Here is a 23,173-nt window from a genome sequence, read left to right on the forward strand (position 1 = left end):
CACATCATCTTTGTTTTTAGATATATATATATATAAAGTCATATTTCCTGTCCTGTTTTGTGTCTTGATCAACTGCTGATGAGTGCACTGTTTCCACTTTACTTTTTGTGGATATGCAATAAAATAGGAAGAATACTTTAGTATTTTCTACATGATTTAAGGGCTGTGATCAAAAAGTAATATGAAGTTTTTTAATTTTGCAGGTTTTATACATCTGATTTTCAAAAGTTTTTATCATGTTGGTGGCACACTTGTTTCTGATGTCTGTCTGCATTTTCAGCTGTTTTGAATATTTAGTCTATTTATTGTTGACAGTCAAAGATTACATGTGTTTGCTCGGCGAATTTATACTGCTGGAAAAGGTGGCTCAAAGAATGTGCATTAAGTATTGCTTGAAAAGTGGAATTAAGTGCAGGACCCATTTGAGATATTGATTGTGCTTTTTGGTGAATCTATTATGAGTAAGACAAGAGTTTACGAGTGGTATAAATGTTTCAAAGAGGGCCGAGAGATGATGACGACTGTCCCTGATGCCCTAGCACATCAGTTACTTATGACAATGTGGAAAATATCCGAATCACCATCAGAGAGGTTGCTGATCATGTTGGAATATCATTTGGCTCAGGCCAAGCAGTTTTTTTCAGATGTTTTGGACATGAAATGTGTAGCTTCAAAGTTTATTCCGAAACCATTGAATTTTGACCAAAAACGACATTGAGTAGACATCGCTCAGAACAGAATGATGCCAAAGAAGGTTCTATAACATGTGACAAAACGTGTGTTTGGGTATGACGTTGAAATCATGGCCCAGTTATCCTAATGGAAACTGCCTGAAGAGCCACAACCGTAAAAAATTCAAGTTTGGTAACTTCTGAAGGTCCTTCTCACTGTTTTTATCAATTACAATGGGATAATGCATCACGAATTCCTGGCTTATGGTCGTATGGTCAAAGAGCAGTCTGAAGTAAATGACCAGAACTGCTTCAAAATCACTCATGGAAACTGCATCCCGATAATACTCTTTCCCACACATCAACAATGCTTGTTTGAGATTTTTTGGCAAAATACAAAACCGTTATTTTGCCTCACTCACCATGTTCACCGGATGTGGCCTCCTCCTGACTTCTTTCTATTCCTGAGGCTGATCAGAACCATGAAAGCATATAATTTTGCCTCCGTTGATGAGATAAAAACAGAATCGCTGAAGGAACTGAACACCATAATGAAAAGTGAGTTCCAGAAGTGCTTCCAAGATTTGATACAGCACTGGCACAAACATGATCTGAGAGGAATTACATTGAAGGAGACAAAGTTGGAGTTGATGAGTAAATAAAGATTCTTTAAGAGAAACCCCTATTACTTTTTGAGCACCCCTCATTGAAAGTGTGAAAATTAGTACACAGATCTGTGGCAGCAACTAATGGCTTGAAGTCTTCTTAAGTAATAGAATCCAGTATGGTGTCCTTGATGGCAAGTGTTTCATCGGAGACAAGGTATCACCAGCAGTGCCCCAGGAAAGTGTTACAGGACCAGTCTTGTTCTGAATATACATAATGAACATATGGATAGGGTGAGCAGCAATCTGTGGCTGTTCACTGGTGATGAGTGTCTGGATTTTATGTAATATTAAATTGAGTAATATGTACATAAATACATAAGCAAAATTGGTGAAATATGAAATGAAGCAATTACATGCAAAATTCAAAATTTTATTTTTGTTTTATTTTTTTGCTAGAAAAGATATTTGACTAGCCTACCTATGACATTAGATATTTAATTCTTAATAAGTTCATATTTGTTACAAAATACTGAAGTACTAGCGTCTCCTATTCCAGCACTTAAGTCACATTGTAATGCAATGCACAGTTAATTATAATATACATGCTTTTCCAAATGTTCTTTCTATAAATAAACAAACATCACTCAACTTTGCAAGAAGTCATTGGTGCAAATTTATACAGAGGTGTTGTGCTAGGGATAATATTCTCAGTGGGTTCTACAATTTCATCATTAAATAAGCAAGACAAAATAACAAGATTTGAGTACCAGGAGTCTTATTTAGCACAAATCCCAGTGTGCTGGAAACTACAGCACCTACTTCATCTTGTACAATACTGATCTCCCGACCTGCATTTTTCATTATTCCCACAGCCGAGATACTTGAGATCTCCAGTTTTTTGATAATTTCGGGAAGCCAGCTGAAGTGACTAGCAGTGTATGAAACTGAATTGAGTACTTTAGAACTGTTGAATGCTGACAAGGATTCACTCATAGTCACTGCACAATCAAAAGAAAAGCCCTCCTTCACTGACTTCACAGCTTCAAAGTGCTTACTGTAAAAAATTGCAGCTTCACTCTATGTTGCCCACCTTGTTATCACAGGCTTCAGAGGCTGAGGTAAATCAGGTAGCTGCTACTGTTGCTTATAGTACTGTACACAGTAAGGACATTTCAGAAAAATCTTCTTCACTGCTGATATCATTGTATTTACTTCTTTGAATTGATGTCTGTCCCTGCCACTCATTGCAATGTGTGAGCCAAACATGTAACATGCACTAAGTTTGTATAAAATACATTAAGTGATGTCTTTGCTATCAACATGTATGGAGCTGCATTTGTGTACATCAGTAGGACCCTCTCTTCTTTTATGCCATCTGGCCATAGTTCCTAAAGTCCATCATCGATGAATCTACCAAATGTTGAACTGTTTGTTGCCTCCAAAAGTTTACAATACATTAAATAGAGTTCAGATGCAGTCTTAAGAGTCCAACTTGCCACAGTTAGATTAGTGATGAAACAGCCTGCAGCATCCATTGTCTCGTGATCAGAAATCCATGCAAGTGATTTGCCAATGTCAGCCCTAATTTTCTCTAAAATATCAACATAGCAAGAATCCACATAATTCACCTGGGTGGACTCTTCAGGAATTTTGAGGCTGCAGTATTCCTGTAAGAAATATTTAAGTTCAGGTCCTGAAGTCTGTCCCAGGGTATGTTCCCCGCAGCCATTGCAAAACACATTTACTGCAGCTGTGTAAGAACAACTGTTTCTTTGAAGAAATCTGTTGTTTATTCCTAATATGTTGATTGCTTCGTAAACATTCAATTTGAGATTTCACAGTATATCCTACATGTTTATCACAAGTTTGGCAAATGGCTATTTTACTGTTTGTGGTTGAAGAACTGGCAGTAGAAATCCATGTTTTCAGCTTTGATGACAAACTGTTGCCATTGTTAACTTAAATGCAGTTGACAGTTATACATTGTGAAGCATTTGAGAACAAAAAAGAAAATGGTTTAAAATGATCATTGTTGTCCACATCAAACTCGCGTAATTTATATTTGAGTGTATGGGGTTCAGAAGAGTATGACACACACAGAAACTTTCTCCCCTTTTTTGCTATGTAACAAAAAGTAAAATTAAAAAATGAAATTTACGTAGTGTAGTGTGAAATATGTATTATACCTCAAAATATGTAATTTAAAACTTTGAATAAGGTTTTTTTTTTTTCCAGTGTAATTTATCAATATTTTAGTTTTTCTTATAACTACACACAAAGGAATAGAATATGTAACTACATAAAATCCAGGCTTTACTGATGGCACTGTGATGTATGGGAAGATGTCCATGTTGAGTGACTGTAGGAGGACACAAAATTATTCGGACAAAATTTCTAGTTGTTGGGATGACTGGCAGATTGCTCTAAATGTAGAAAAATGTAACTTAATGCGGATGAGTAGGAAAAACAATCCCATAATGTTTGAATAAAGCATTAGTAGTCTGTCTGACACAGTCAAGTCGATTAAACATATGGGTGCAATGTTGCACAGTGATATGAAATGGAACAAGCATGAAAGGTTGGTAGTATGAAAGGCAAATGGACAACTTTGATTTATTGGGATTATAGCTCATCTGTAAGGGAGACTATGTATAGAAAACTAATGTGACATGTTCTTGAGTACTGCTTGAGAGGTCTGGGTAAAGGAAGACATCAAAGCAATTCAGAGGCAAGCGGTTAATTTCATTACTGTTAAGTTTGATCGACATGTTAGTATTACGGAGGTGCTTCGTGAACTTGAACAGGAATCCCTGAAGGGAAGATGACTTTCTTTTCATCAACAACTATTCAGAAAATGTAGAAAACTGGCATTTGGAGCTGACTGCAGAACAGTTCTATGGCTGCCAACATATATTTTGTATAAAGGCCAAGAAGATAAGATATGAGAAATTAGAGCTCTTGTGGACTCGCAATAAGTCATTTTTCCCTTGTTCTATTTGTGATTGTAACAGGAAAGGAAACAGCAAGTAGTGCACTGTACAATGGCTTGTAGAGTATGTACGTAGATGTAGAACCAACTAGGCACAAAGTCAGACTAAGCTTGGATGACGATAGGGGTTTGTCATTCCATATTTTCTCATGCCATATCATAAACTGTAAGTAGCTGGCAAGATGTGCATGCCAGTTTCTCGGCATCCTATGACCAGATGTTTTAAATGGGAGTGAGATATGAAGAACATGTTGGCTAGGACGATACTGAAAAATCCTCTGTATCGAAGTAGATCAGGACAGCATGACAACATCTGGTTTCGTATTATCTAGTTGAAAGATAAGATTGGGTGCAGCCACCATCCTTAACACGTGAGAAATGTAACAACTACAGTTCAAATTAGCGGCTATGTGAATAAGAAGTGATCATGGTGTGTACCCAAGAGCACACCATACCGTCACATAAGCCGCTGGGTACGTATCACAATGACTAATGCAATCTGGCAACATTTGTTCCCCTTGCAAACTCTATACACACTGACACATCCATCATGATGCTGTGTGCGGAACCAGGACTCGTCCAAAAATATGATGTGGTGCCACCTTTCTAGTGTTCTTGTTAGGCACACTAATTGGAGAGCCTCTTTCTGCTGCTGCATCGAGGGAAGCCACAACAATGTAATCTGTGCTGATAGATAGTGTCGTTCTAGACATTGTTGCACCATCTGTATGGATGCTTATCTGGTAGCTAATGTTCTGTACGACGTTGTACACAATGGTAAGGAGAGGTCAACTAGGAGAGTGGTGAACCAACTGTTCTCGCAAGAAAGCTGGACAGGAGCAGAAACGATTAGCGAACAAGTTAACACAACACACATAAGATTTACTAACTTGTATTTCTTCAAATGTATGAAGACTCATTGCAAATAATGCAACAAGTAATAAGAGTTTAGCTCGTACAATAGCAACAACAATAATGCCGAAGCCGTGATTATGTGGCGTCCTACAGCAAAATGGCTCCAAGCAAGTGTCGGCTGAGAGGCTGCCGCTGGCTGTTCTATATTGTGATGGCACAGGGCACTTGAAGTACAGAGCAGCAGAAGGTGTGTGGCTCAGTTGATGTGCACCACTGGGTCTGCAGGGTTCCGCACTACTGCTATTGGAGTTGGACGGAAACTTGTTATTCCATTGTCAACTAGATATGCCATGGATGGTATCGATACATGATACTGCACTGACAACCCAATTTCTTGATTCAAGGTACATGGCATGGTTTTACAATTCTGCACAGTGAACAATATGTCTGTCCTGTATGGCACAAGTATAGCCCTCCTAACCCATCAATTCCGTAACTGCACTACTAAATCAATTGCTAAATCTAAAATCACTTGATAATTAAATCAAATTACTGCAAAAAGAACATTTTGTGCTATCCAGATCAGTGCGAGCAGCACCATTGCACAATGATGATAGCAATTTCGATAGGCCATGATACAGCTGCCATTGGATTCTGACAGATGCTGGTAGAAATTTCCCATCATTAAAATAGGAACAGTTAAAATTCATATGCAGTTTATGAATGAGAAACCTGCTGCATAATCTTTCCTTAAATACAGAATGTAGACAATGATACTCCTGAAATGCCCATAATTTGATTTTCCAGGAATCCCAATCTGACATTCGTTGCATGCCACCTTCATGTTTGAGAAATTTAAATGGCCAGAAATGTAGATGTAACTTCAATACCCATCAGTAAAGCTCTAAGTAAGGGGTATACTGACACTTCACTTCGGTAAATGACTATTGAAATGAATGGTGGTAGTATCCATGTTGATCTGAGCTTCAGTGACCGAGAAACTGTCCATCAGTTCAGTTGTAGACGACTGTTTTCCTTGCATACGGGCAGTCTAATGTTAATGTAATTTTTATAAAGTTTATTTAGTCAATGCTCACATAAATTAATGCCTCTACCAGTTTACTCAGTATAAACAGGGCCAGTTTAAGACACAAGCAATATAAGCCGCTGGTTTGGGCACCAACTGAGAGGGGTGCCAGAGGCACCACAACTAAGATTTCTGTTCAGCATGTGTCACAATTAGTAGCAGCCACTTGGGGTGCCAAGCTGAAAGGGCCACCCAAGTGCAAGATTTGTATTCAGTGTGATACAAATTAGTAGCAAAAATGGACAAGGATGTGTGTGGTAAAATGATCTCAAACTGGCTCTGATTGTATATATTCCATAATGACTTTTGGCTGAAGGCTGTATCAGAAGTACTTATGGGTTTTTGATAATAACTAGCCAGCTGAAACCAATACACCCATTAAACAATGCCTGCCTGAGTGAAACGAACTTTTTGTTAGAAGTAATGTGCCAACTGATTCTTTCTGCCAACAACAGGGCTAATGGGACAATGTAATTTATGTTCCATCATGCACCAAAGCAAACATCATTCAACAATAATAATCACTTCATACTTTTAATACTTCACGTACCACTTTTATACTGATATCCAACATGGCAAAGAAAGAAGCATGAGAATACATTCATAAGCAGTCTGTGGCACATAATATTGTAGTCTTACTTCTCTAATGTTTAAGATCAACTGCTGTTGTACACAGGACTTGTTTAAGACCACAAGATGCCTCTACTCAGGTATATTTTTAAATTTATTTTACTATCATACAAATGTGAAGATAACATCTAATACAACTTTATTTGATTAATTGAAGCAGCAGCTTGCCTCATGCATGTAACGAATTTCTTCATCATAACAATGACATGAAATTTTTAGACCATAACATACTTAGCCCTTGTACACACTGAAACTGACGAAGTGCCCAGTGCATTCCATTGGTAGGGAAGAGCAAGGTAACCACTGCTCCATGTTTTGTACATGGCTTGGCATGCAGGATACTCGCATAAATTTCAGTTATCACATCGAAATAATCAAGTTGTGCTTGTGAACTGGTTATGGTGTTAGTTTTTCTCTAAACCTTCACCAATCAAAGTGACACATTTTTCCCAGCAATGCATAACTTGGCAGAATCTGTATTTTGAATTTGTAGATAATGTTTCACCGCCTACCATGCTATGGTTTCTTAATTTCTCCTAATTTTATATCCTCAGCACTAAATTTCAGCTATTTAGCATGATGCTTGATGTTGATCTTTCCCCAATACATTTTTTACCCTTTCTGCACACTGCACTTGCATCTCTCACATATGTACTTGACAAAGTAAAGACTATACTGAAAGAACTTAAGTCAATACATCAATTTATCAGAAGGTGGAAGAGGTGAACTGGATAATTTTTTTTTTAAAAAAAAATAAGTAAACTTGGCACATACTGCTTTTTAGGCCAAAAATGCTATTTGTGCAAGCAGAGGAACAAAATGCAGCAGGCATCCACCACAGGATAAATCTAGAATATGGTTACTACTTTGAGTGTGGTGCTGGAAATTTAGTGAACACTAAATGTATGCCATGAACACCATACAGAATTCAATGGAATGTGGGTCACGTTGTGCAAGATGAGCAGAGGAAAATGATTCTGAAGTCACAAATGATACATGGAAATTTCTAACACTCTTTGGCGTTGTTACAGTGTCTCAGATATTGGAAGCTTTGTGTATGTTGGGTACATTTTAATGAGGTCACATTAATATTTCTGCTGCATGTGGAGAAAGAAGGTGGGGACTTTAAGCATAAGTGCCACATGATTAAACATCAATTTACACCCTACAGAAACAAAATGGCATTACTACAAAGGAGAAACAACCACACAACCCAAACATGTTTAATATTCAGTCACACCGCAACAAAAAGTTTATAGCTTCTGCTGTTTGGGGCAGTGTCGTCTTACTCAATTTCTTGCACCTGAGACTTCTTGTGATATCACATTTTGCTACTCTGAGATTGTCGCAGGCTGCACCAAACCATAAGGATGCTGACTAGAAGAAAAATGTGAGGCATTATCAAGGCTATGAATTACATCCAAAACAGAGACATGCTGCCTCAGGTATCTCTCTGCTATGTGACAATATCCAATTGTGTCCTGTCAACTCTACAATTCAGATTAGAGAAGACCCTACAGTCTGAATGTCATGCCTTTTTTTTATTATTTTTTTTTTTTTTTTTTTTTTGGAGATAAAGAACTGGCTAAGAGGATGACATTTAATTTCAGATAAGAAGCCTAGGAAACTGACAACATGACACCACAGGCAGGCACCAGATATTCTTGTACAGGGGAACAGGAAACAAAGTACACTGTTCTGTCTCAACAGCCATGGAGATTTTGTTGAGAAACAATCAATGTAGCATCTGCACATAAATCTCTCTGATATTCAACTTGTTTCAATTCCTGGCTGTCATGGATGATGGGGGAAGGCAACACTTACGTCAACCGCTTGTAACCTGCTATCTGAATACAGAACTGCGAAGGACCAGCAGATTCCTGTCATGTGCCATGTTGTAGAAAGGAAAAACATTTCAATTGATCTATGAGTGCTTATAACCCTTGTATCATGGGCTATAGCACTGATTGAACCCGGTAATTATTAGATCAGCAAGAGATTGCAATACTTCATTATGAAATGTCTATATAAGCAGAATAATTGCTTCCTTTAAATAATCTATGAACTTTGCAATCTGTTCCATGGATTTGTTCCTGCAAATGTCAACAGGAAATTTATAGACTTGATAACTGGCGATATCCTGCAGGAAACTGACAAGCATTGTAACACTATTCCTGAAATTAATTATCTTCCATCTTGTACGTGTGTTTTCAAAATAGATGACCTGCAGCACCCATAAGTACATATAATTTCCCTGAAAACTTTATATTTAATGCTCTGTGGAAGGAAATACATCGTCACATATGCAGTATTGAAGACCTCCCTCAAAGAAGGTTGTATATCAGATTTTTGACAAAGCTGGGTTTTCAATACAAGATTAGCTATTTGTAGTTGTAAAGTTGACTATCCGGCAAGAATGATAGATATTAATAAATGTGATGGAAGTGGATGATGTACTTTTCACTCCAAAGGATACTGTATCATTAAAAGCATAGAAAGGAAAATAGGTCCATCAAATTGGTAGTAGAATGCCTAGGAAAGTAGGGGGAATGGAAAATCTTAGGTTTCTGCAACTGGTAAAAATTGCCTAAAAAAGAAAAAGCTACATTAAAGGTGATACATACATGAACATTGTATATAATGTTAATGTAAAAATTGTTCACTGGAATAAGTTGTTTGGTCTGGCCACTGATTTGGGCAAAACAACAACTCGACAATAATACTTTTGTTCAACTACCTGGTTTTGACAGAGTTTTTTTTACAACAACTGAACATAAGTTTATTCTTTCGAGGCATAGGTTTCTGTCTTGGGACCATACTTTTGCATTAATTGGAAAAAAAGAAGAGTAGAGATGTCGTGACTACATATGAATGGAAGTATGTAATATCTAACACTTGTTTAAGTCCACCTTTCATTACAATGGAAATGAGACAGAATGACTGTTGCTGTCAATGTTCTTGAAGGAATTATGGCATTTGATCCGAACTTGAAAAATAATAGTTACTTGCTTGTTAATCATAATGTCATCAGGTCTTGTTTAAAGACAGAAGAGAAATTCAGCTTAAAGTTAACATCCCTGTACCTGTTATTATGTTCCCTTTATTGCATAAAGAGCTTCTTCTTCACACAAAATGAGATACTTGAATATGTGTGATTATCTTGATGCACAATACAGGGAATTTTATGTGAACTTACCTTCTTAGTGAACAGTACAACTATTTTTTCCTCTGTTCACTTTTTTCTTTGTTATTGTTTCTTGTCCTTTGCAGAATTAGTTTTATTTTCAACTTGGGTATTAATTAAATAAATACTCTATTTTTTGTATGTCAGATAATATATTTTGTTAATACTTTCCACTTTTTTTTTGTCAATGTAACAGAAAATCAATTCTTTTTTGATATACAACATTATTTCATGATGTACTTTTACAGAATATGCATTGCTCTTACACAGACAGCTACAAAAAAAATTTAAGATAACTTTCTAAATATTGCAAAATATGCTAAATACATGTTACTGTTCTGTAACACATACTGCATCACTTGACCATACATAATAAAATTTATAAATAAATTGTATCAAAGGAAAACAACCATTATTTTTACTTTCTGGAAAATTATGAAATTGCGATATACAACCTTCTTTAATGGAGGTCTTCATACGTCCATAAAAGTGAGTCCCAACTTAACACAACACGTCCTTTCAAGAAGCAAGTATGTAAAATTGTGCATTGAGGTGTAGGTGGTGTTGAACATTTTAACATCAGTTTATGCTTAATAATTACCAGTTGGTTATAATTAAAGTGGAACTACTCGCAGGGATCCAGTGTGGGCTGTAATTATTGTATGACAGTGAAACTTGGCAGATATTCTAATGCATTAATGTGGAACCGATTTACAATGGAGGAAAAAAAAATTCCCAGTTTTGGCCACCACGTGAAAATCTGGTGCTGTGAATGCAAGAAATACATACAGAAACATTACCATATATAAGACATTAGGAACAGAGTGTGAGCAGAAAAGGTTACACATGTGAGAAAGATAATGTTTATTTGATTATTAACCACCACTTATACAGTTTGTTCAATATGAGCACTGGAGATGTTGATGAGGTTGTTTACAGTGCCAGATTTGTACCAGGTGGCCAAATCCGGAACTAACTTTTTTCTCGCTAACTTTTTTCTCGTGTACATCAGTTCTACATTAACACATTACAATATCTATCAAGTTTTGCTGTCACTTTGAGTAGCTTCATTTTAATTACAACTACCCAGTACTTGTTTGTCCATATGTAATATTTATCAGTAGTAACATACCTGAGCAAATGAAATCAACTTTATTTGGGAAGTATCTGCATTCTCTCAATTTTATAAATAATAACTATTTTAAAATTTGGCAAATATATTACCTAATTTATTGGTTTCTGCTGCATCTCATTTTGTTGCTCAGTATTGCAACAGGTATAAATGAAGTAATGCAGAACCAATATCTGGATCTCACAAGATCTTTGAAATTATACAACAGAATTATCACCATTTTCTGCAACAGTCTTGAAATAGTTATCTTCTTCAGAAATCTGGAACATACAATGTAACAGGCTAACATGAGTGTACAACTGAAAATTATTTTCTTTTGCAGTCTAATGACATTTCATGGCTGCCATTTAGTTGGGTAAGATACAAAGTAAGAGGATCTTTAGCTAGCACACTTAGAAAGCTAAAGCTGGATTTGATATCCAGTTTAGGTAGAGATCACTGGCTGCTATCATTATGTGGTATACACTTGCCAAATCATGAACGTAGTGTTTGATCCCAAACAATTATAACAGAAACTGCTATGACTGACATCTCTTTTACATATTTGTCTTGAGAGACCTTAATACAGCAAAATGAGGCATTAGCACTATTACCCTACCTATTACATTACATCAAAAGTTCTCTGGTTTCTAGCTGCATCAGGTCGTTAAAATTACATGAGATTTCGGCCAAGCACTTCTTGTCCATGGTCAAGTGATATGACTGCCAGAGGGCTGCTGATATGCCTCTTATATACATCAGCTCCTGACTGTGATGTCACTGGTGCTTACAGCATCTCCATATATACGTTGACATGGTGTTCGGTGTGCTTGCTTCAACTGCGTGATTGCTGGATTCCATGCTGTGGCTGCGGGCCACAGTCTCTATTTAGGGTGTGGCCTGCAGCTCAGCGCAGCATGGGACCCAGCAGCAAATGCGTGGCTGAAGCAGGCACAATGAACACTGAGCCAACATATGCCCATATAAGGAGATGCCGTGAGCACCACTGACATCACAACCGGCACTTACTTTATATAAGGGACATACTAGCCGCCCACTGCAGTTATATCACTTGACCATGGCCGGGGAGTGCTCGGCCAAAAGCTCATGTAATTTAAATCACTTGATGCAGATGGAAACCCAAGAACTTTTTATTCAATCCTACCGTGGCAATACTCTGCTTTCTTACAGTCCATTACAGTATATAAGCTAAGTATGTTAAGCAATACATTTTTGCATGGCTTGCTGACAATATATACGTGTTAAATACATTGCCTGATGTAAAAAATGAAACATTTAGGAGGGTTGATTATATAAAATGAAACTTTATTGGTTGAGAGGATATGTAAAGTTATTTCAGTGATTACAAAATCGAGCCAACTGTACAAAGAATTTGGCAGTATAAACCCACTTATCAGTATGTCATTGCACCTTTTCTGGCCTGGATGCATGCACAGGTTTGGTTGGGAAGGGTATCATAATGCCGTTGTCTCCTGTTCTGAGGCAAGCTGGTCCACAATTGTTGTAACTGGTCCTTTATACTCTGGATACTGGCACTGGGGCAGAGCTGACATCTGAGCTGGTCTCACTCACACGATCTGTTGGGGAGCAGGTCTAGGGATCTTGCTGGCTGTGGGAATGCCTCAACATCACACAGACAGTGCATACATACACACACATACTATGAGTGAATGAGCACGTCTTGTTGAAAAATGGCACCGTGATACTGTTGCATGAGATGTAACATATCAGAACACAGGATGTTTGTGAGGTACCATTGTGCTGCCTGATTTCCCTCAACAATTACCAACCATGACATGAAATCATGAACTCATACCCAATGGTTTTACAAAACCTAATGCCAGGAGTAACATCGCTGTCTCTCTCCAAAATGTTGGAAGAACGGGATATCTCCCCAGATCATTGCCGTACTTGCCGATGATGGTCATCTGGGGTAGTGCACAACCACAATTTATCACTGAAAACAATGCCACTCATCAGCAGGTCCTGTTTCCTGATCATAGCACCATTCCAAATGCAGCTGTTGGTGGTGTATGTTAATGACAATTTATGCATGGGATGGTAATTCCCTAGTCTGGCTGCTGCTTGTCTCCAAAAAACAGTGTGGTATGACACAGAATGGTGTGAGATGACAGAGAAAGTGGCAGTGTGTCCACTACTTACTCTTCGATGGCAGGCATATATGTGAAGGGGGTTGCAATGTGTGTGGTGCACAATAGGGTGGTCCTCTGTTGTGGCAGTCAGAATCTTGATGATGAGTATGCCTGCTCTCGCATTTCCATGCAGTCAAAAATAGGGCCACTTTCACACTAGAATGCCCCACAAATCAGAATGTGACATGATTCGACCAGCCGGTCAAATGAAGACCCACAATTGGGCCTCTTTCAAAATCTGTCACATGCTGACACTGCAGTCTCACACATAATCTCCTTGTCCTTCACAGTGATTACTCCACAAATGATGCTTTTCACATCCTTTACATATCCTAGCAGGTCTGATAACACAAAACACTAACAACTGTAAAACACTCTGGTTGCCATTGTACCTGTCTTTTACATACATACTGGTGATGTGTATGGTACTTGTATGAAATTACACTGACACCCAACGACAACTTCTGGATGCTTCACTTTTTTTTGTCAGGCAATGTATAATCAAAATATTTCAAGAAAAAAGTGGCATGTGCTAGTGTTCTTGTGGCTGACTTCCAAATAACAGACCAGTAATTCACAAAGCAGACCTATTGCACTACACTATGCAGCAGTTTTTCCAAGCACTCTATCTGTTTCTCTGTACTATTTGTATGTTCTGTATGTCATACATTTGGAACTGGGATTCTACAACTACTGTCATAATCATACAGTTAATGACTTAAACTCTAACAGATCTAGTGTAAAATAATGTTTAGAGAACATAAAATTTGCAAAACTTTTTTGCTTGTTATCAATAATATTGGCAGCAGGATAAAAGTTTACACAACTTTCATTTGATGAGGCTAACTGATTATTTTTATAACACAGGAGGTTTTATTGTTAGTGAGGACAAAAAGTAGCAGATCAATCCTGGCACACCCACTGTCTGACTGGGTCCAGAAAGTGAGGTTTTGGACTATTCAAGGAATAAAGGAAAAAACAGAGACCCAAGCTTTTGTCAATGAATTTTTGACTATTTTATAAAAAACAATGCTTACATTTACATCAGTGTCAACCAATTGTGTTGTCTGCATTTACAGTAGTTTACACATTTTAACATTTTCAAACTACACAGATTTCAATATGAGCAACTAATATATTTGTCTTTTATTGATTTTTATGATTATCAAAACTTAGAAGCTATCCATTTGGTTGTTTACAGCTCTGTTCTGTAAGCAATTTCTTTGTCGCCCAGACATGTTTTTGAGTATTTAATGTACATTCTGCTGTCCAGCTACGGATTGAATCTGCTTCACAGATTAATGATGAGGGTTGGTGAGCCAGCCATCCTGGCTGTGATGTTTAAGCAGTTTCCCTCATCTAACCAGTAGCGTATTTACATATACGGTAGGCCCACTAGGTATGGGCTTAGGGGTGGCGCCTTAAGTGGAGTGGCATTTTTTGCTCTGTACTCATTTTAACTTTTTACATTTTAAAATAATAGCACTTACAAATGACAAAAATTATTAATATTGTTAAATAACTTGCTACTTTCAATAAGCCTTAAGAACGAAATTTGACAATACAATCTTGGAAATATACATAGCTTACTTGGTGACTGAATGGAAATTTAACATTGGGTTTCTTCATGATTGTTGCAAATATTTTGAAGTAAGCTGTCAGGACAGCAATCTATAATACAATGCTTGAAATGTTGTTATTCCTAGATTTTTGTCAGCTTCTACTTAACCCTACCATATTTTCCCCGTGAAAATACCAGGACCCCTGAGAAGCTGTGATAAACTAATCAGCAGTTTCTTAAGTACTGTAACATGTGTGGGCCTCAGTATGTAATACCTGACTCTACTTAAATTTCTTGTAGAAATTACGGGTAAGTATAAGTCACCCCTCCATTACTGTAATTAATGTGAAAGCTCTGTGGTCTTCAACATATGAGCTTTGATTTAATGACACCTGTTTAACAAAACATGTTGATACTGAGAATGTTTTACATTTTTGAACACATTTATATGAAAAAAACATAAGCAGAATGTCTAATAATGTATGAAATACACTTCAAAACAGTTTAAAAATTTTATTTATTTATTTACTTAGTTATTTTTTTTGGCAAAAAAAGAAGAAGAACCATCTTTCCTTTGTCTCATTTACTGTGCTGCAGTCTGCACAATATCAAAGTTCCCACTCTGTGCAACTGAATAGTACGTGGCACTGAAAATTTCATATTCAACTTCTTAAATAAGCTTTTTTTCTTCGAGGGAATGTTATTTTTATTTTATGTTGGAAGAAAAGGTGCATTTGCACGTAGACATAACAGCAGTGTTCACACAAATGACCACACACCACATCAACTGCCAACAAGACTACTTAAACTTTGTAGTCTGTCTTCTCTGCCCACAGAAACCACTAAAATGTTATAAGAATAAGTAGGATAAGAGTCGATACAGCACACCTCACTGGAAGAAATTGCAAAAATTATTTGCTTTTTAAAATCAGAAAGACAGTGTTAAGAATATTCAGAACATATTTGCGTCCCAGCTAAAATTCTGGCGACATGGGAAACAGAAGCCGGAATATGGACTGTCCCGTTTCCTTTACGAGACGAATTCCAGCTGGCAGGTATGCTTCTACTATTCACTGACAACAGAGAAACAGGTGACAATGAAATCAAATTATTCTGCATTGTCGTTCTTTCATAGCACAGTTACGTCGAGTAATCCGAGCTGGTCAGTTCATCGCTCCATGTTTATCGATCTGTTGTAGAATTTTAGAACATGTTTTTTGCTCGAGTATCATGTCGTTTTTGGAAACCCAGAATCTACTATGTAGGAATCAACATGGATTCCGGAAACAGCGATCGTGTGAGACCCAACTCGCTTTATTTGTTCACGAGACCCAGAAAATATTATATACAGGCTCCCAGGTAGATGCTATTTTTCTTGACTTCCGGAAGGCGTTCGATACAGTTCCGCACTGTCGCCTGATAAACAAAGTAAGAGCCTACGGAATATCAGACCAGCTGTGTGGCTGGATTGAAGAGTTTTTATCAAACAGAACACAGCATGTTGTTATCAATGGAGAGACGTCTACAGGCATTAAAGTAACCTCTGGCGTGCCACAGGGGAGTGTTATGGGACCATTGCTTTTCACAATATATATAAATGACCTAGTAGATGGTGTCGGAAGTTCCATGCGGCTTTTTGCGGATGATGCTGTAGTATACAGAGAAGTTGCAGCATTAGAAAATTGTAGCAAAATGCAGGAAGATCTGCAGTGGATAGGCACTTGGTACAGGGAGTGGCAACTGACCCTTAACATAGACAAATGTAATCTATTGCGAATACATAGAAAGAAGGATCCTTTATTGTATGATTATATGATAGCGGAACAAACACTGGTAGCAGTTACTTCTGTAAAATATCTGGGAGTATGCATGCGGAACGATTTGAAGTGGAATGATCATATAAAATTAATTGTTGGTAAGGCGGGTACCAGGTTGAGATTCATTGGGAGAGTCCTTAGAAAATGTAGTCTATCAACAAAGGAGGTGGCTTACAAAACACTCGTTCGACCTATGCTTGAGTATTGCTCATCAGTGTGGGATCCGTAGCAGATCGGGTTGACGGAGGAGATAGAGAAGATCCAAAGAAGAGCGGTGCGTTTCGTCACAGGGTTATTTGGTAACCGTGATAGCGTTACGGAGATGTTTAACAAACTCAAGTGGCAGACACTGCAAGAGAGGCGCTCTGCATCGCGGTGTAGCTTGCTCGCCAGGTTTCGAGAGGGTGCGTTTCTGGATGAGGTATCGAGTATATTGCTTCCCCCTACTTATACCTCCCGAGGAGATCACGAATGTAAAATTAGAGAGATTAGAGCGCGCATGGAGGCTTTCAGACAGTCGTTCTTCCCGCGAACCATACGCGATTGGAACAGGAAAAGGAGGTAATGACAGTGGCACGTAAAGTGCCCTCCGCCACACACCGTTGGGTGGCTTGCGGAGTATAAATGTAAATGTAGATGTAGATGAAAGGAAAAACCTTTGTGCTCGTGTGCCACGTTTAAAGTAAAAAGCTTTGTGTTCATGTGCGGTGTAGCATGATTGGAACTGGATACAGTCTTTCTTTCTTTCTTTCTTTCTTTCCTTTTACATTTTTTTCCCTTTTGTTTTGACTGTTGGTTGACAATTTTATAAGTGCCTTAACATGAATAACAGTGAAAAAAGCAAACGTGCAAAATTAAATGGGGCGGCATTTCAGAAACTATCAAAGGAAAGGTTAGAACAAGAAGCCAATGTTCTAAAAACACTTGGCAGAGTAGATAAATTTTTTGCAAAAAATGTTGTTGGTTCGACTTCGAGTTCAAGTAGTATGGATGATATTTCTGTCACTGCAGCTGTTGTAAAAGAAGTAAATACAGACAAAACAAAAGTTAAAAATGAAGAAAAGCAAATTGTTCCAGATTTCGAGTTTCACAAAAACTAAGTGTTGAGTCAGACGTTAAAAAAAACAAATAATCTTGTTAGTATATGATCCTGCAGAACGGTGTGTCAATGAATCAACAGTCGACATTCTCTTACAATGTGGCATTAATCAAAATTGTAATGGTGATTTTTCTAATTCGAGAAGATCAAAAGGTGATAAAACCAGATATTTGTGCAAAAATGTATTTTACCTTAAACTTTTAAATGGTGAATCAACTTTGCGTGATTTTCTAGTATACTCCTGCAGCAACGGCACTGTTTTTTGTGCACCATGTAAATTGTTCAGAGGTAAGGCCCTGACTGCTTACTAATGGTATTGCAGATTGGAAAAATATTTCTAATATTTTATCTCATTATGAGAATTCACTTGAACACAAAAATTCTGAGTTATCACTCTTAACAAGAAAAAAGTCACTTGGAACAATAGATAACCATCACATGTTGAGGCAGAAAAAAATGTACTGGCACAGTGTGTTGAAAAGGGTGTTTGCAGTAATGAAGAAGCTAAGAAGTCGTGGACCTCTCCTACGTGGATACGTTGAACGATTCCATTCATTACATAATGGTCAATTTATGATGTCTCTTGAATTTATAGCTGAGTTTGATCCCTTTCTTGCAGTGCACATTGAACGATATGGAAATCCAGGACAGGTACATACAAGTTATCTTTCTTCAACAATCTGTGATTAAATAATAGAGCTTCTTTCTGAACGATTAAAAGGATTATCATAAGTGAAATAAAACAGGCCAAATATTTCTCTGTAATAGTAGATTCTGCTGCAGGCATTTCACATATTGGTCAATTATCTTTCATGTTAAGATATGTGAAACAGAATGGTGAACTTGTTGGACATTTCCTTCTGTTTTTACCAACCTGGAACACAAGTCCGAAAAGTTAGCTGTGGCCATACTAAAAGTCCTGTCTACAAATTCCACTGATATTACTGACTGTAGAGGCCAGTCATATGACAACACAAGCAATATGTCAAGAACCTACACTGGTTTGCAGGCACGCATTAAAGAACAAAATCCGAAAGCGCATTATGTGCCTTGTGCAGCACATTCTTTGAATTTAGTCGGCACTAGTGCTGCAAGCTGTTGCTGGGAAGCATGTTCATTTTTAAATGTAGTGCAAAACCTTCACAATTTTTTCTCTGCTTCTACACAGTGCTGGTATAAACTTCTTTCTTTCAAGAAACCAAGAAGCAAAATGGTAAAAAGTTTATAAAAAACACATTGGTCAGCAAGAGAGGTAGGGTGTGTAAGTCTATATGAAAACTGGGAGGGCATTATCAATGCCCTCGCACATATTGCCAATAATACACTTGAAAAACCACTTGTGCAATATGAGGTTTCAGCTTTATTGAATCAACTCAGTAGATTAGAAACAGTATTCATGACAACAGTTTGGAAGGACATACTCCAGAGATTTAATAGTGTAAATCTGAAATTGCTAAGTGTAAATATTGATACTAAAATAGTGCACGAATTATATGAATCTTGTAGGATTTATTGCATCTATTCGTGGCATGTTCAACTATTATGAAAATAAATTCATAGAGATTGTGACTGGTATAGACTATGAATGCACCTATGAAAGATCACAAAAATGCAAACTTCATGATGACGAAGAAGTGGACTCTGAAGAAGTTTTTCTGACTGGAAGGGAAAAATTTAAGAGTCGAAACATTTCTCCAAGTACTCGACAACTTGTACGCCGAATTAGTGAGGAGGAAGGGAAGCTATAGAACACTATTGGACTCCTTCACAGTTTTCAGTAACCTTACGAACAGTTCTCCTGATGATATTGCTGAATGTGCAGCAAAACTCCAAGCGACATATGACAGATTTAGAGCCTTCCTTCCCTAGTGAATTTGTACATTTCACAGAACTTTTGAAATCTTCTGAGCTTAGTAATATACCAGTCGAAATGAGTATATTTTTACGAAAACAAAGGTTACAGTCTGTGTTTCTGAATGTTGACATTGCTCTTAGAATATTTCTATGTGTGGCACTTACAAATTGTTCAGCAAAATACTTGTCTTCATCTCTTAAAAGACTGAAACCATACGTATGTTCTACGTTGTCCGAGGAGAGATTGAATGCCTTGTCCATTCTTCACATCAAAGCTGACCTCCAGCTGATAACCTTCTGAACTATGAAGAAAACCTATAAATCAGTGACTAAAGGAGATGCCATATCACAAAAAATGTAGCAACAAGCCGCATTCCAAATTTAGGAGGCTCTTATGTGCTATAGGATATCTTTGTGTGCTGTGAAGCATCTTACTTTCAAACACTTGGCAACAATAGTTGCCTCCGCTGGTGTGCTTAACCTCGATAGTGAAGGAGAGTCGGCCATTAAGTGAACTGCTGCAAGTGGCCGATAGAGCACATACCCTGTGCAACTCGCATGCTGTGTTGGCCGCTGCTGAATCCCACCAAAAAATGGCTGAATCCGGCTGACATGGTGGCCTTGGCCTGCGTTGCCAGACATGAATGAAAATCTCTTGACCCCACACGCACAATTTTGTCACACGATGCTGACCCCAAGGTGTTTAAAAAATGAAAATGATTATTGATATTTCCAAAAGCACTTTGACTCTCAAGCTACCAAGTGCAGGACACCATGTTTGTACCCAAAAGCCTCTCACAGCCTGGCTTAGGCACAGCCGACTGTGACGACCACCATCTGCTCCTAAACTCACAGAAGAGCAAGACACGCCTGTTTCAGTATGAGCCAATATTATGCAAATTGACTTCAACAGCTGTCAGACACACAGCTTCACAAAGGCTGTTCTTCTCTGATGGCTCTACAGGATGAACATTTCTAGTTGACACCAGATCAGAAGTCAGCATCCTCCCTGTTACTTCCTTCCCTTCAGACAATGCACAAACGAGGTTCAATTGAAAGTAGTCAACAACTCAGCCATTCAACATATGGATGAAAAACACTGGCGACTGACATTGGACTCGCAGAGAAATGTAGGCGTACCTTGGTGCTGGCCGTCATCGACCAACCTATATTGGATGTCGATTTCCAGAAGAAACACGCATTGACCAAGGAATTACACAACACATGCCTCATCCATTCCACCAACAGCAGCATTATCCACAGAGTACAGGGAACAGCTAACATCTCACACCTGCCCGAGCTCAGTGCACCTATCTTGAAGGGTGACAGAAGCTGGTGGGAGCATTGTCACTGCAACCTGCAAGTGACCATTCATAGTTTGGAGGAGGAGACTGATGCAAAAAGGAGCATCTCTAACAAGTTACGTACAGAAAATGGAAGGCTGAAGACTGCACACTGGAGGAGTCTGACCTGCAGACAGTTCAACTGATGTTAAAACAGCTGATGGTGCAGCAACAGCCCCCCCCCCCCCCCAGCACTTCCCCTGTTGTGGCAGCACCTGAGCCGAGCCACAGTGGTACAGAACAAAAAGAGGCATAGTTAGGCACTAGACGGTGCACCACATTCAAACACCAGGCACACCGGTCTCCCATGTTCGCAGACTCACACTTAATTGCCTACGTGAAATGGAGGATGTTTTCGACGAGAGGTTGCAAGGAGGTATCACTTGACCATACATGGTCCCCCCTGCAACACCACGTCTGTAGGAAAAACGGTTTGTGGCATTCGTGTGGTGGCTATCGGGCACTGAACACCTGAACTCTTCTGGACAGATATCCCATGCCACACATACCAGACTTCACTCATTTGCTGGTCAGGGGGACCATATTGAATATGTCAGATTGCCGTAAGGTTTACAAACAGATTCCCACGGCCAAACCAGACATATCTAAAATGGCAGTGACAGTCCCTTTTGGGCTGTTTGAAGTTTTGTTAATGCCATTTGGACTCAAAACTGCTGCTCAAACTTCGCACAGGTTTTTGGACATTGTAATGTGAGGGTTACCTTATTGTTTTGCATACCTAGATGATATTTTGGTGTAATGGAACTTTTCTTATTATTAGTCTTACTATATGTACCAAGAGCGAATTAGTAGTGCTTGGCCTTACATTAATTTCAATCGCAAACTACTGCATATTAATTTCTGTCTGGAACTATGGCTTATATTAATTTTCATCAAGAACTATTATTGTTTATTTTTGTGGACTAATAGATGAAACTGTCTGTTGTTACAGAAGTTTATCTGTTGTTGCATCTAAAGTGAGGATTACAACAGTTTTAGGTAGCATAATGACAGTGAGGAAGAGTTTCTGAAGTGGAGAGAACTCAAAAACCAATAAACAAGAACCAAGAGTCAAGAAAAAAGAAAGAAGAGCAAAGATATGATACAAAACTTCCCAAACTACGTTTTGTTCTCTTATTCATCTACACAATCTTGGCGTCATTAGTACCATTTTTGATCTGCAATGCAAACAAAGAGATTTTGCAGGGATGTCTGTATCTGACTGTGGCAACCCATAGATACACATCAACCCTAGCAGTCCCACACATTCCTAGATCGCTATGTCCATCCGCTAAGGCAGTGAGTTTTCCTCAGGGTTCTGCCGTGAAAATACAAAATAGAAAATCTGATTGGGTTTTGAATTTTGATGGAATAAGTTACGGATAAGGCGGACTTCGTATTATTGATTGAGATAGTGCTGTAATTTGACCGTGCATGGCAGACCGGGTCGGCAACACTACAAAAAGCAAATGTATGGAAACAGCATCAGAAACTAGTTGAAATTTACCTTATAATCTTGTTAGAAACACAATACTAATTACAATATAGTCTTCATGGCTGTCCTCCTAATTCTCTTGTAGGACGACCCGTCTTTCACTTTTCTCCGTCTGTTGAAAACTTCTTCAAGTTGTCAATGTCAGGATCAATTTACAAATTCGGCGATAACCATTTCGAATCACTATTAGTTTTAATTTCCACCCAAAAGCATATTTAACACAGCGCCGAAAAATACACGTCTTTTGTATGAAGACAAGAGAGAGAGTGTAATCAATTAGTTGTTAAAAACAAACACTACGCAAAAGTTAAAAAAAAAAAAAAAAAAAAAAAATCAGAATTATTTATAAAAATCGGTTGCTGGCGCAGCGCTCTTCCGCATGCGTGATCGTAAATTATATCTTTGTACTGGCAGGGGCGCGGTAGTCAAAGTACCACTACAATGCCGTTGACTCTGCCGTGTGACTGTATACCAGGATACTATGGTTGCTGGCTACTGTTTCAAAGAAGGTAGCTCGGGTTCCAGCACGGCTTCCCGCCAACCTAGCTTTGCTCTCAGTCTGGCTCATCTCCTAATGGCATCAACATTGGTTTGGTCCTGCACCTGCGCTGTGATGGATACAGCACATGGAAACATGCTTGATATCAAGACACTCAACGTTAAAAATTCACGCACATTGTTTCCACATCTGCTCT

General features: G+C 38.2%; 1 protein-coding gene across 2 annotated transcripts in view; it reads right to left on the reverse strand.

The window, feature by feature from the left end:
- The window catches only part of LOC126468129 (mediator of RNA polymerase II transcription subunit 29), a 65,766-nt gene that overhangs the window by 19,952 nt on the left and 22,641 nt on the right, over positions 1 to 23,173 (reverse strand). Inside the window, exon 5 of one of the 2 annotated variants that reach the window (XR_007585994.1) lies at positions 11,249 to 11,416. Coding sequence is in view for 1 of the 2 variants with exons in the window: in XM_050096526.1 (XP_049952483.1) it covers positions 11,409 to 11,416 (8 nt within the window). In the remaining variant the exon portion in view is untranslated. Of the gene's footprint in view, positions 1 to 10,225; positions 11,417 to 23,173 lie in introns of those variants that run through there. The other variant, XM_050096526.1, reaches the window with a different exon arrangement.

Source organism: Schistocerca serialis, chromosome 1 (assembly GCF_023864345.2).
Source record: "Schistocerca serialis cubense isolate TAMUIC-IGC-003099 chromosome 1, iqSchSeri2.2, whole genome shotgun sequence".
Lineage (NCBI taxonomy): Eukaryota > Metazoa > Arthropoda > Insecta > Orthoptera > Acrididae > Schistocerca > Schistocerca serialis.